General features: G+C 33.9%; 8 protein-coding genes across 8 annotated transcripts; 4 read left to right on the plus strand and 4 right to left on the minus strand. All coding sequences in view use genetic code 12, as the record gives it.

Moving 5' to 3' along the window:
• Positions 1-506: 506 nt before the first annotated feature.
• CTRG_04500 (uncharacterized protein) lies at positions 507-1,952 on the minus strand (the record flags this gene model as incomplete). The annotated part of the gene is made up of 1 exon (XM_002550156.1): positions 507-1,952. The coding sequence occupies one exon, from the start codon at positions 1,950-1,952 to the stop codon at positions 507-509; it is 1,446 nt and encodes a 481-aa protein (XP_002550202.1).
• A 220-nt stretch (positions 1,953-2,172) lies between these two features.
• On the minus strand, positions 2,173-3,897 carry GPT1 (Gpt1p; the record flags this gene model as incomplete). The annotated part of the gene is made up of 1 exon (XM_002550157.1): positions 2,173-3,897. The coding sequence occupies one exon, from the start codon at positions 3,895-3,897 to the stop codon at positions 2,173-2,175; it is 1,725 nt and encodes a 574-aa protein (XP_002550203.1).
• Positions 3,898-5,162: 1,265 nt separating this feature from the next.
• GPI7 (mannose-ethanolamine phosphotransferase) lies at positions 5,163-8,057 on the plus strand (the record flags this gene model as incomplete). The annotated part of the gene is made up of 1 exon (XM_002550158.1): positions 5,163-8,057. One exon carries the CDS (start codon positions 5,163-5,165, stop codon positions 8,055-8,057), a length of 2,895 nt encoding a protein of 964 aa, XP_002550204.1.
• Positions 8,058-8,126: 69 nt separating this feature from the next.
• On the minus strand, positions 8,127-9,344 carry REI1 (Rei1p; the record flags this gene model as incomplete). The annotated part of the gene is made up of 1 exon (XM_002550159.1): positions 8,127-9,344. One exon carries the CDS (start codon positions 9,342-9,344, stop codon positions 8,127-8,129), a length of 1,218 nt encoding a protein of 405 aa, XP_002550205.1.
• Positions 9,345-9,560: 216 nt separating this feature from the next.
• Positions 9,561-11,921, plus strand: RRP6 (exosome nuclease subunit; the record flags this gene model as incomplete). Its single annotated transcript, XM_002550160.1, has 1 exon — positions 9,561-11,921. One exon carries the CDS (start codon positions 9,561-9,563, stop codon positions 11,919-11,921), a length of 2,361 nt encoding a protein of 786 aa, XP_002550206.1.
• Positions 11,922-12,135: 214 nt separating this feature from the next.
• CTRG_04505 (uncharacterized protein) lies at positions 12,136-12,639 on the minus strand (the record flags this gene model as incomplete). The annotated part of the gene is made up of 1 exon (XM_002550162.1): positions 12,136-12,639. One exon carries the CDS (start codon positions 12,637-12,639, stop codon positions 12,136-12,138), a length of 504 nt encoding a protein of 167 aa, XP_002550208.1.
• CTRG_04506 (uncharacterized protein) lies at positions 12,298-12,777 on the plus strand (the record flags this gene model as incomplete). Its single annotated transcript, XM_002550161.1, has 1 exon — positions 12,298-12,777. The coding sequence occupies one exon, from the start codon at positions 12,298-12,300 to the stop codon at positions 12,775-12,777; it is 480 nt and encodes a 159-aa protein (XP_002550207.1).
• CTRG_04507 (uncharacterized protein) lies at positions 12,680-13,087 on the plus strand (the record flags this gene model as incomplete). The annotated part of the gene is made up of 1 exon (XM_002550163.1): positions 12,680-13,087. The coding sequence occupies one exon, from the start codon at positions 12,680-12,682 to the stop codon at positions 13,085-13,087; it is 408 nt and encodes a 135-aa protein (XP_002550209.1).
• Between the last annotated feature and the right edge of the window lie 668 nt (positions 13,088-13,755).

The following is a 13,755-nucleotide window of genomic DNA, read 5'->3' on the forward strand; positions in this document are numbered from 1 at the left end:
TTTTCTCTGTTTGGTTAAAATCGTTTCTCGCACTTCACATTCATTCATTCACTAATATTCTCTTATGATGTCGTGTTTTATCGGATCAGATAAAAACAACTAAATAATAATAATAGACCAAATCAAGATGATTGACCAGAATGTATTGTTGCTCTTACCAACTCCCCCCAGTTGGGTGGCGGTGTAATCTTCTTTTTTTTTTCTTTATTCTCGCCTGGTATTCGTTGTACATCTTAGAGCGATTGTGGATCCGAAGTTGGAACTGATTATCGTCGTACATTCAACCCCAATGTGTGTGTGTGTGTGTATTATTTTATTATTATTTTTTTTTGCTTTTGTACACGCATTGTCATTGTCAACGTTTATTTGTATTTACATACAATTCCTAAGTTACAGATGAAAATGATTATCGATTTGCTGTACTGGTCATATACATTTTTATTCGTTGTCTAAGAAACAAAACTCACTTTCTATTTACTATTTATAATTTGTTTACAATTAGTGAGTCAGTATAATTGCTGAAGTAATACTTTAGTACCCTGTTGTGATTTTTCGGAACCCTTTTCAGCTTTAGTGCTACCATTGGCTTCAAAACTAGCAGCATTCGGAAGTTCTTCTTTCAATCGAGCCAATCTTTTAATCAAATAGCTCTTCTCTTGAGATCTATACATTTTTTGTTCAAGGTCAGGTGTTGGATATCTAAGATGCATATAATTACACCTTTCCCCATGCTCACAAGCACCAACACTATATTCATGACAATAAGCCTCCTCAAAATCTCTTACTGGTGACAATGTACTATAGACAGGTCTCTCATTAAACCATTCTGAATTCAACTGCTTGCTAGCTTCACTGGCTTCTTGAGTTCTTACAAATTGAACATAAACATTCCCATTAAGATGATTGTTCACATTCTCACAAACTACGAGATTCTTAATTTCACCCAACTTTGAAATATGTGTAAATACATCTTTATAGAATAGATCAAATTTCTCTTGGATCTCTTCTTCAGTTAGTTGTACTTCAGGTTCATAATTGGAAGGTTTTGAGACGGTCTTTTCACCAGAAGCAGATTCTTTGTTACCATTCACATCAACATCAACACCCGCGTCTGCCTCTTCTACTTCACTTCCTTCAGAATTTTCATCTTCATCATCTGGAAAATCATATTTGGCTAGTGGGTTTGGATAAAGATTAGATATCTTTATTGTATTAGATACGGTCGGATCTATATGTCTCTTGGTACATCTACCATAATGACGGCATGCTCCGACTTTAGTATAGAATGAACATAATAATAGGCCTTCACCTGAGTTATAGAGAAACTTTCTTTGTCTTTTTCTTGGATGATGACCATGCTCTCGATTTTGTCGTTGTTTTTTATGTCTTTGCTCTTGTTTGTGTGTTTCAGATGGTTGATGTCGACTAGATTCTGATTCTGCTGTGTATTTATCATCTGCAAGGGGTTCATCCAATAGGATTTCATCTTCTTGTACTGGAAGTGGAGGTGGTGGAGGAGGGATATCATCATCTTGTGGTGGCGGCGGAGGGGGAGGAGGAGGAGGAGGTGGAGGTGGTATTTCATCGTCAAATTGCAGATAGTTTGTTTCAAATTCTTGTTGAGAATCAGTTGGTGGAAGTGGAGGAGGAGGCGGAGGAATTTCGTCATCGTCGTAGACAAAATGATCTTGCCTTAAACTATAGTCCAGACGCGATTGCTGTCCTCTTTGTGATTCTATGTTCATTGGCATAATCAATTGTGATGGATGTAAAACCTCTATGTTGTAAAAAGCTTCCTGAAACCTTCTGTTTTTTTTCGTTTTTGATTTTCGCTTGGTTGTTTTTTTTTTCTTTCTTTCTTTCTCGTTGTGGCAATACAATGCCGCACTACCAAGCGCTACTAACAATACAAGATACCCCAACAGAAGCGCTATCAGAATGATGTTGTACATTGTAAATTTTAGAAATTAGGTGAGGAGTAGTATTCTTCAAAGATAACATCAATAAATTCACACAAAGAATAGAATAAATGAATAATAATAAAAATACACAATTAAGTAAACTAAATTCATTGAAAGAATAGATCAACTATATATAAATTAAACAAAAAGAATAAATAGATAAATAAAAGAACCCCATGATTAAAATTGGGTCAACTCTAACAGTATTATACTACCTCTTTTCTGTGCTAGATATACTAACTCTTTGTCCATCGATAATATCAGGAATTTCACTTCCATCTTCAAGTTTTTCTCCATAAACGATATCATCAGGATCAATGTTACTACGTGGACCGACATACCATTTTCTAGCATTAATAGCAAACCAGATAGCTGCTGCAAACATAGGACCGAAATATACCACACAGGTCCAGTTCATACTTGATGCTGATAAATCTTTACCAGAACTCCATGGGAAACATAAGATAGGAACCATAACTGTAACAAATGCTACGGAGACCCAACCAATTGGTTGTGAATACTTGCCTAATTTCCATGGTCCTGGTTTAAAAGTATTTCTGGAATAAGTAATTTTAAATAATGTTGGAGTGGTAAATGAAACAAATCCAGCAATTGCACCAACTGAGAAAATAGCAGAAATACCAACACCTTCATCATCAGTAAAGATTAACAAAAGACATAATTCTCCAATAATAAAATTGACCAAGACGGCATATAATGGAGTCTTTGTTATTGGAGAAACTCTCTTCCAAATATTTGAGAATGGGAATAAACCATCTCTTGAATAAGCAAAAGTGACTCTCAGTGAAGCAAGCAAACAATTTTGTGCCATAAAAAAGGATGAAACAATAGTCAAGGAAGTAGCTGCAATAACCAATTTCTTGTCCAAAATTTGCAGGAGATAAGTAACAAATGGTTGGCCCAAACCTTGAGGATCAGCAATAATATCATCAATACTGTACAAGGTATAAGAAACGGCAATCATAAATATAAACCCAATTATACCACCAGAAATACTTGTCATGAAAATAGATTTTGGAACAATTTCTGGAGCATTTTTACATTCTTCACTTAAATGGAAAGGCAGGTCATAACCAGACATAGACCAAATAACACCAAGAAATGACAAGAGAAATGAAATACCGGTTGGAAATGGAGTTTGATTTTCAAGCAGCCAGGCAACTGAGTTACTATTGAATTTGCTGACACCTTCATAGAATTCATCACGTTTATTACCAGCAAGGATCATCACAAAAACAATAACCAAGAAAATCATATTCAAAATAGTACCAAGAGATCCAAAACGACCGACCCATTTAGTAGGCATACCACTCATAACCATACACACTAACTGGATAGCTGTCGATAAACCAAACACTTGTGCATTGGTAGCAGAGTAGCCTGGATCATTGAAAGAATGTAAACTCAACATCATGCATGCTGCTGAATACGAAACACTAGGACAAGCAGTAACTTGACATAACCAGTTCAGCCATGAGGTCATGAAAGTAAAGAATGGAGCCCATTTTGGTGGTGCTAATTGTGAGACAGCATATGGTGTACCAGCCGAACAAGGGAACGCCGAAGCTATTTCTGCCATGGACATAGCAACACAAGTAATGAAAACCATGGCGACAATCCAAGGTAATGGAGACATACCGATAACAAGTTGTTGATAATCAAAACAAGCAGCAATAGATGGAAGTAAACCCAAAACAGAGAACCCCACTGCAAAAACAGCAAATCCACTCATTTCTCTTTTGAATTCTTGTTTCATTCCCATGGCTAATAAAAGTGCTTCATCATTACTAACTTCATGGTCTACTCTAATGGTGATATCTTGGTTGGAGAAAATACTCTTAATGTTCATGGCATCAACATGGACCTCCGATACAATCGGATGAATTTCTTTAGGTGACTGAATTCCAGAATTCATAGTAACATTTATTATAATATTATAAATAAAGCTGTGGTTCACAGAAGGGATGGTAGTTTGTTATTTGCTATTACAAATAAAAGAAAAGAAAAAAAAAAACAGAATGAAAAATCATGGTGAATAGTGAAATATCGATGAGTATTTATAATTCAAACAATAACTCTTATCGGTTTTGATAAATTTTATTGCTACAATCTAAAATCTAATAAATAACGAACTTGTTCCAAAAAACCCAAAAATCAAAAAAAGAAACTTACACTAAAATTCATTTATCATTTACCCAAAATTCCGCGATAGGGCAAAAATTCATCTCTAGATAAACTCATTTGAATTGCGCTATTGATTACCCATAGTTCACATGAATGACCATATATTCCAGATTAGAATTCTATTCTATCACTTTAATCAACTAAAACATCCAACTCCTCATTTGGTGCATAGATTATTCAAGAACAGCTTGGGCGAATTCTTGATCTGTAGATCAACCCCCACTACTGTTTTTTTTTTTTCGATATGTTTTTGTGGAGTTTGTTTATGCATTTGTTACTAGCACACCGCCCGACCCCTCGTTGATTGATGTGCTACCCAATCATTCACCTACGATAAATTGGATCTGGGGGCGCTTAGCTGGTAATGATTTTATTAATTTTCATCGATGATGAAAAATTTTTCACACACTAAAAGACAGTAGTACTCTGTTTTACAATAGTTAATGATATCAACCAAATGTTTTCCTTTATGAGACCTTTTTTTTTATCTTTCTTCATTTATTTATCACTATTATTCATTATCATCATCAAATAAGAACATGCGTTTCGAAATTTCCTTGTCCATAAATTTCTCCTCTTGAAGAAAGACTTGAGTAGTTAAACATTCGCTTTAGTTTCCCGCTTGAAAATCTTGACCGCGCATCTCGACAGTTACTCAATTAGGAAGGACGCAAGAGGAATTCAATGCGCGCTTACACATCCTCATTGCTTCAGTGAAATCGCCAACTAACCAACAATCTAGATTCCATACATTTTAGCCGTTCATTATCTGTATATATCAACAACAATGTATCCCTGGCATATATGTGGGGATTAAGTATAGAGAAACAATTTCCGGTAGTTACCTCATTCGGGTGTCCCAAATTCCAGGAAATAGTCCACCTTGCGTTCTTCAAGAGAACAGCTTTACAATGCCACTGTCTCGAAAATGATAGCTCACATTCTACCGAAATACAGTATATGTAACAGTCAATATTTTTTGCAACAGTTTGATTGATGTTCTTACTAGCTGGCTGCTTCTTTAATCCACAATTTCGCCAACCCGCACTCTTTGATAGAATGCACTACCTCCACCACCACCACCACTCGGAGGTGTACTTTTTTTTTTGTTGTTGTTTTCTTTCTCCGTCGAATAATTTTTCACGTCAGACAAAAACCCCAGTTTTACCACCAACAACTCCGTCAACCACTACCACCACAACAATAATAACCACCAAACAATCCATGTATAAATCATTTGCATCAAAATGGGTTATTCAAGTCTCATTGACTTTACTTAATCTTGTTGGATTGTTAATCTTTCTCCGAGGGTTCTTCCCATCAAAGATTGTTCTTCCAGGGTTTAGTACATTTGAAGATGCAACCAAATCACCATTCTTGAATCCTGTTAATAATAAACCTCATTTTAATAAATTCATATTGATGGTTGTTGATGCCATGAGATCAGATTTTTGCTTTAGTGAAGATTCAAGCTTTGATTTCTTACATCAACTCATTAATCAAGGACATGCCTTGCCATTTACAGCTTATTCAAACCCACCAACAGTCACTTTACCACGTTTGAAAGGAATCACGACCGGTGGAACTCCAAATTTTTTAGATGCAATTTTAAATATTGCTGATGATAAAGATGATTCACAAGGATTGTTCAATCAGGATTCATGGGTTTATCAATTTAAACAATCACATAATAGATCAATAAATTTCTTTGGTGATGATACTTGGTTGAAATTATTCCCAGGGGAATTTGATGAATTTGAAGGAACTACTTCGTTTTTTGTAAGTGATTTCACTGAAGTTGACAATAATGTGACTCGTCATTTGGACCAACAATTAAGCTCGGATGCCAACTGGGATGGGTTAATTTTACATTATTTGGGATTGGACCATATTGGACATAAAGGAGGACCGGGATCTGTTTATATGAAAGCAAAACAAAGTGAAATGGATATCATATTACAAAGATTATATAAATATACTACTAAAAATGATGATACTTTAATTGTTCTTTTGGGTGACCATGGTATGAATGAAATTGGAAACCATGGTGGATCATCAGTTGGTGAAACATCTGCTGGGCTTTCATTAATTTCTCCTAAATTTAGTCATAAGAACACTGCTCCTTTACCAAATGATGAAGAATATTCATACTACCATAAAATCAATCAAATAGATTTGGTTCCAACACTCGCAAGTTTGTTGAATTTCCCAATACCGAAAAACTCTCTTGGTGTGGTATCAAAAGAGATTTTAGAAATCTGGCCAGAAACAAATAGACGTTCTATAATATTAGAAAATGCTCGTCAAATTATGGACTTGTACCAAGCCAAACATGGTCAAAAAGGGGAAGTATGGGAAAAATGGGAAGATTTATTATCTAGTCAACAATCTTTAGATGATTATTATGACTTTTTATACAATGTTCAACAGGACATGGCTTCTTCTGCTACTGATTATGGATACAAGGATATTTATGCTGGTGCAGGTATATTATTGATTACGTCGATTTCAGTGATTGTCTTGTTCAACAAATACTTTTACTCGATCCCAGGAATGAATATCCCGTTGGTTATTTTCTACCAATTATTTGTTATATTATATTCATTACATTTTCATGGATCCTCTTTAATTGAGGAAGAACATCAAATATGGTACTTTTTCACTACCGCAACATTTTTATTCTTAGGTATTACCGTCTTTGACGTCTTTTCAAAATTTTCAACGTTATTTCATTATGGTTTGTTATTTGCATGTATAAGAATTCTTAAAGCATGGAATAACAGTGGTCAAAAATACTCATCCAAGTTTAACATTGCATATTATTTATTACACACCAATCCTAACTTGATGTGGTTTTTTATTATATTTACATATGCCATTGTTGCGCTTGCAATGTATACACAAGGTGGATTCGGATCTACATTTGCTCTTTCATCAGCTAATAATATTCCTGATGCTAGGGATGCAGGTGCTTTAATTTCATTTATTGTTGTTTTTGTCGTTACTTCAGTTTCATTCCTGTTTAAATTGTTACAACACTTTATGGATGGAAACTCCGTTCCTAAATGGCTCAATTGGATGCTATTATGGGTATTAGATAGCTATGATGTCCATCTTGAAGATGCCAGCATTGGTGATAATAATGAATTGAAATTTCAATTACAAAACGTCAGTATTCAATTATCAAGATTTACAGTATATGTTCTTTTGGGTTTATTTGTTCTTCGTTTAATTGTTGGAAAATTCAGAAAAGTCAAGTTTGGTACTTTGACAGATATAACCAATATTTTCACTATTTATCTTTTAAATCAAACTAGACAGGAGAATATTCCTTTATTTTTGGTATTATTTCTTGCAAAATTTGTCATTGCTAAAATAATGTATCAAAAGACTACACGCATAGATCAATTTATTTTATCTACATCCTTGTTGGTTCTTTGTTTTCAAAATTTAACATTCTTTAGTATGGGTAATACCAATCTGTTGGCTACTGTTGATTTATCCAATGCATATAACGGTGTCAAGTCATATGATGTGATTATTGTTGGTTTACTCACATTCATTTCTAACTTTGCAGGCCCAATTTTTTGGTCTTTATCAAATTTGCAATTACTTTTTGAACCAAGCCTTTTATGCTTTAAAGGTCCAGCAACTTCAGATTTGATTCATTTCAAAGGATTGAAAAAGTCTATATTGTTGATTAAAGGATTGATTACCTTATTTTTCTATGCTATTTCAGCAGTTAACTTGGTTGGATCTTGTATTAATTTGAGATTTCATTTATTCATATGGACTGTATTCTCTCCAAAATTACTTTTCTTTGGAAGTTGGGTTGTATTTATAAACATAGTTGTTGATCTCATAGTCGCAACGATAGTATTATATATTTAATTATGTGAATAAAACAAACGTATTAATTCTACCTAATTAGCAAATAAATACTAAACAAAATCTAGTAATCTATTGTAACAATTGATCTCTGAAATGAGGTTGGTTATTAATGAATTTAGCAGCTCTTCTATCATTAAGATCCTCACTCTTCTTCTCACGTTTCCAAGTTCTTTTCTTAGTAGCCACTTCTTTTCTATCTTGTAATGTCATCATATGTCTAGTTTCAGCAGCAATAACAGTACCTTGACCTTCAGATAATTCTCTTTCAGGAGCCAAGTTTTGTCTATAATATCTTGCCATTGAACGATGTCCAATAATAGCACCAGATGGTAAATGTAATTCAGTACCATGTTGATAAATAGCATCATTTTCAGCTGGAGGAAGTTCTTCATCTTCATCCCCACTGACGTCTTCGTCTCCACTAACATCTTCCCATTCTCCTTCGTCTTCGTCATCATTACCGACTTGATCTTCATCAACAACAATTTTATTATCATCATATGTAGATGAAAAGTCATAAAATTTAGATATTTCAAGTTTTTCATCTTCAGTTTCATATGGAATTCTCATATGTCTCTTTTGTTGCATATGTTCTCTGGCTGCTTCAGCTGTTCTTCCTTGATAATTACAAGCAATACAAAATCCAAATCCAATTTTTTCACCCAAGTATTCTAAAAGTCCTTGTTTATCCACAAGATAATTTGATTCAGGTATATATAATCCATGAGATTTAAACATATGATCTATATTTTCATCAATAGTTTCAAATTGATGATGATATTTAGGATGAGCAAATAAACATGTAGTTGGAGGGATTTCTGTTTTATTAGCAAGTTTTTCACTTAAAATTTTCTCTTCTTGTTGTTCTTCCGTAAGTTCTTTCTCCTCTTCCGGTTGTTGTTGTTGTTGTGATTCGACTAGGGTATTATCTTCTTTTGGTTCTTCTTTAGCTTTGACTTCTTCTTTCTCTGGCAATTCACCACCATTTTCTTTCATCTTAGCTAACATTGCCTTTTTAGCTTGTTCCAAAATCTGTTTCTTTTGTTGTAAAATAGCTTCTTTTTCTTTTCTTCTTTGTTCTTTTTTAGTTAATTGTTTCTTATCCTTTGAAGATTCTTCATCTGCTTTAGTTAAACTAGCAACTTTACTATTAAATAAATCTTCATCAATTGGAGGTAATTGAGCAACTCTTCTTTTCAAATTATAACGATGCCATTCTGACTTCATATGACCCCTTTGGTCTTCGGCTGTTGGGAACTGTAAATTACACGTGTTACATGTAAACATTATTGATACAAGTAGTATTTGATATTCTAGTTAAATTAGTAATAATTGAAACAATCAAAGAATTGCTTTAAAACTAAACTGAAAAAAAAAAAAAAAATTGTTTCGCGATGAGGAAGGAATTAAGGAAGAGGAAAAATAATTTATGATACCAAAGAGAGGAAGAAAAAACGATACACTTAGTTTTAGCTCTATAAACAACTTCCATCTGTCATCATAATGTCATCATCTTCATCAGATCCTCAGGATCTTTTCAAAGACATTTTACCTAAATTAACAAGTACTATAAGAGCAGCCAATTCATTAGCTGCACAAGATGTTAATTTTTATAAAGCTGTTGATCATGAATTAAGTGAAGAGATTGATGAACAGGGTAAAAGATTGCTTGAGATATCTAATGATTTATTAAGATCAGCATCATCTAATCCAAGTGAATTTAATTCTATTTTATATGGGAAAGATGAAATCAGTTCTGAATCATCATGGAAACCAATTTCAACAATACTTGATTCCATATTTGATAAAATTGAAATGACTTTTGATCAATCTAAAAGAAAATCACCTTCTGGAGATGATAAAGATAAACAATATCAATACTTAGATGAAGGTAATACTACCATTAAAAATGAAAAATCTCAAAGAATTCAAAAACCTCAACTAAAATTTAAAATCCCAGTTGATAATTCAGAAGAAACTCCATTTAAACCAAGGTTGACCACTAAACCAAATGCTTTGGTACCCTTTAAAGATACTATGGTGAATCCAGAACCAGTCTGGGAAGACACTGTTGAAATCATAGATCCTCCATATTATGCTCAACCGTATGAATATGAAATCGATAATCAACCATATCCTGAGAAGGTATTAACTAAGTCAGAACCTATATCTCCTCAAGATTGGTCATCTACTAAAGCAACATGGGTTGACACTGTTGAAGCATTAAACAAAATGATTGAAGAATTGAAGAAACTGGAAGAAATTGCAGTTGATTTGGAACATCATGATTTCAGAACATACTATGGTATTGTTTGTTTAATGCAAATTTCTAATCGTGATCAAGATTGGATTATCGATACTTTAGCATTACGTGATGAATTAACTGAATTGAACGAAGTGTTTACCAATCCGAATATTGTTAAAGTTTTCCATGGGGCTTTTATGGATATTATTTGGTTACAAAGAGATTTGGGGTTGTATATTGTTTCTTTATTTGATACATATCATGCTTCTAGAGCACTTGGGTTATCCAGATTTTCATTGGCTTATTTGTTAGAACATTATGCTCAATTTAAAACTTCTAAGAAATATCAATTAGCTGATTGGAGAATAAGACCATTATCTTCACCAATGTTGGCATATGCTAGATCAGATACTCATTTCCTTTTGTACATTTATGATCAACTTAAAAACAAATTGATAGATTCTGATAAGTTGCGTGGAGTATTACATGATTCACGTCAAGTTGCAAAGAGAAGATTTGAGTACACTAAATTCAGACCATTAGCAAATTTATTTTCCAAACAAGTTACATGTCCAGTAATGGCATTCAATCCAAAGGAACCATGGGGTTCTATTGTATCTCAATATAATGTTCCACCATTCAAAAAACCTTTAGTTGAAGTATTATATAAATGGCGAGATGCAATGGCACGTAAAGAAGATGAATCGGTAAGATTTATTATGCCAAATCAACTTTTAGTTAGTTTATCACTTTTAGAATCACCAGTTGACAGTATTAAAGTATTAAACACACCAAATTTTGTTACTGATGCCGTTAGAATTAATGCCAAAGAAATTGCTCAATTGATTGAACGAACAAATAAAGAAACAGAAGTTGGAGATTGGGATCAAGTAGATCAATGGATGAAGAACCAAACTCTTCAACAAGATGAAAATCTTATTGATAATGTTGCCCAATGTCTGGAAATTTTTGACAATTTAATTCAACAGAACTCAACAGTTTTTGAAAATCCTAAAGATTTATTAAATGAAAGTTCGGTTGCGTTCAAAAATATTTACAATAATGGTAAATCATTATACACTTTGGAATTCACAGATAAGAAAGTAATCAAACATAACATTAATGAAACTTTTGCTTCAAGATTAGAAATTGTTTGGAAAAGATTAAATGAAGAAAAATTCGTTCGTACAGTTCCTATCGATGATATCAATGAAGAAAATGAACAAGAAGAAGTTGAAGAAGAACCTTCTTCAGAAAGTCGATCAACAACCAAAAAACTGTCAAGTTCAATATTATTCGATGATGATAGAGACATTAATCCAAATGAACTTATAACCCTTCGTAAGCGACACGTTCAAAATTCCAAAACTACCAAAAACTCATCAAAACAACAACAAGAGCAACAGCAACTACAAGCCAAACAAACTGAACTTGATTTTGCCAATGCTGATAAAATATTGCTTACTGGTTCTAAAAATAGATCTGATAAACAACAAAAGAAGAAACGTAGTTTTGATCCATACGGTAGAGATAATGAAGGTCCAAAACCTGCTAAGAAAGCTAAGACTATGACTACAGGTAAATCATCTACATATAAAACAAAAAGCAGAAGATCCTAAATTAATTTTGCTGTATAGGTATACAGTCGCTCTGAGATATAAATGAGAGTGATGCTACATTTTCCCTGTGTCATTTTAAAATATAAAATAAATCATATAATAATTACTCATAATACAGGGACTTATCCCTAAACGTAAATAATAAATAAAAAGATTATAAGATAGCATGGAAGGGAGTACAACATGTCATTTTAGGAACTACCGAAATTTAAATTCACCAAATAAACCAAAGGGGAAATTTAAAATGGAAAACCAATTCTTCTCCGTAATAATAACATAATATCACAAAAAAAAAATTCATCAAAGCCAATAACGAAACAAACATTGGTGAAAACTTGAGAACTATAGCACCATTTTCGATCCGATCCGAAGACATATGAAAACCTTGTTCGGTAACTGTGGAAAAGTCTGTATTTCCACTGCGGAAATTTGCTCCTTCTTTTTCAAATTTAGTAGATGTAGAAATGTACATAGTCTCATTTGGTGGAATCACAGAAACCACTTCTTCACATTGATCGTTTTCAGAACAAATAGTCATCGTGATTGTAGTGTAGAAAGAGCCGGGCCAAAATTTAGAAGAAGCTTCTTTAGGTGTACCGGTGGCAGTATCGCCCAGACTATTTGTAATGGTGACTGGATCATTGGTTGTACCAACCGTAGACACAACAACAGTTTGAATACTACAGATAGTAGAATTCACACAAGATGTCTCTGTCATTGTAACCCATCCTGTTACTGTAGTTGTTGTGATTTCATCGATGGTAGATGTAGTCTCATCATCGCATATACCATCAGAATCACAGTGCCATTCAGAAGCAGTCTTCCATCCTGGAGTAGTGGTAATAACAATTTCTGAGCAAATACCATTTTCATCACAAATGGTCGTCGTGAAGATAACTACTGCACTGGTAGTGTCAATGGTTGAAAATATCAGTGATGTGGTAGTTGCACTTGCTGAAGTGAAGTCCGAAATAGTAGTGGATTCGTCTTCAAATGATTCACTTGAAACTGGGAAAGTAGTATTGGATGAAGTTTCGGTTTCGGTTTCGATTTCAGAAGTAGCGGAAGTGGTTGATTCATTGGATGTGACAGCCGACGTTATATATTCGCTGGACTCTAAGGTACTAATTGTATCTGTCACTTCGCTTGATTCAGAAGACACCTGAGATTCCTCATCTGTAGAAATGGATGAAGTTGGATCGTCAGCTGATCCATAGTTGTTTAAAGATGCATTTTCAAGAACTTGGCATCCATAAACTTCACCAACATAAACAAACAAGTCGCCATTCTCCTCTTCGCAGACACTGAACCCAACAGGTTCATCCAAATCTCTCTTAATAATAGTTTGATGCACATTGTAGTATAGTTGACTATCTTCTATTGACCAACCAAATGCAGCAATGTCTCTATCATCAACCAATTCTAATAAACCATCGTCAGCAATTTTGATCCACAAGTCACCCTGAACTTTCAAATAACCTTCATCAATTTGGAAAATGGCAAGAACTCCTTGCAAAAGTGATATATGAATTCCATCCACTAGGAATCTTGCATACTCACCCTCATATGTAACTGTGATAACAATAGGTTTTGATGGATCAACCAGCGGATAAGTCGGTTCAGGGATTGTCAGCGACTCAGATGGAACAATTATGGTATCCGTTTCACTTGCATCAGAGGTACTGGAAGCTATAGCACTTGTGTCCTCTGTATCCGATTCAGCAGTTGTAGTTGCTTCTGTACTCGATTCTTCAGTTCTCAAATCTATAGTTGACTCATCTATTGTACTATCTGACTTGACTCTGAGTAGTAACTCAATGCTAGAGTCATCGCT

The sequence above is a fragment of the Candida tropicalis genome (assembly GCF_000006335.3).
Source record: "Candida tropicalis MYA-3404 genomic scaffold supercont3.6, whole genome shotgun sequence".
Classification (NCBI taxonomy): domain Eukaryota; kingdom Fungi; phylum Ascomycota; class Pichiomycetes; order Serinales; family Debaryomycetaceae; genus Candida; species Candida tropicalis.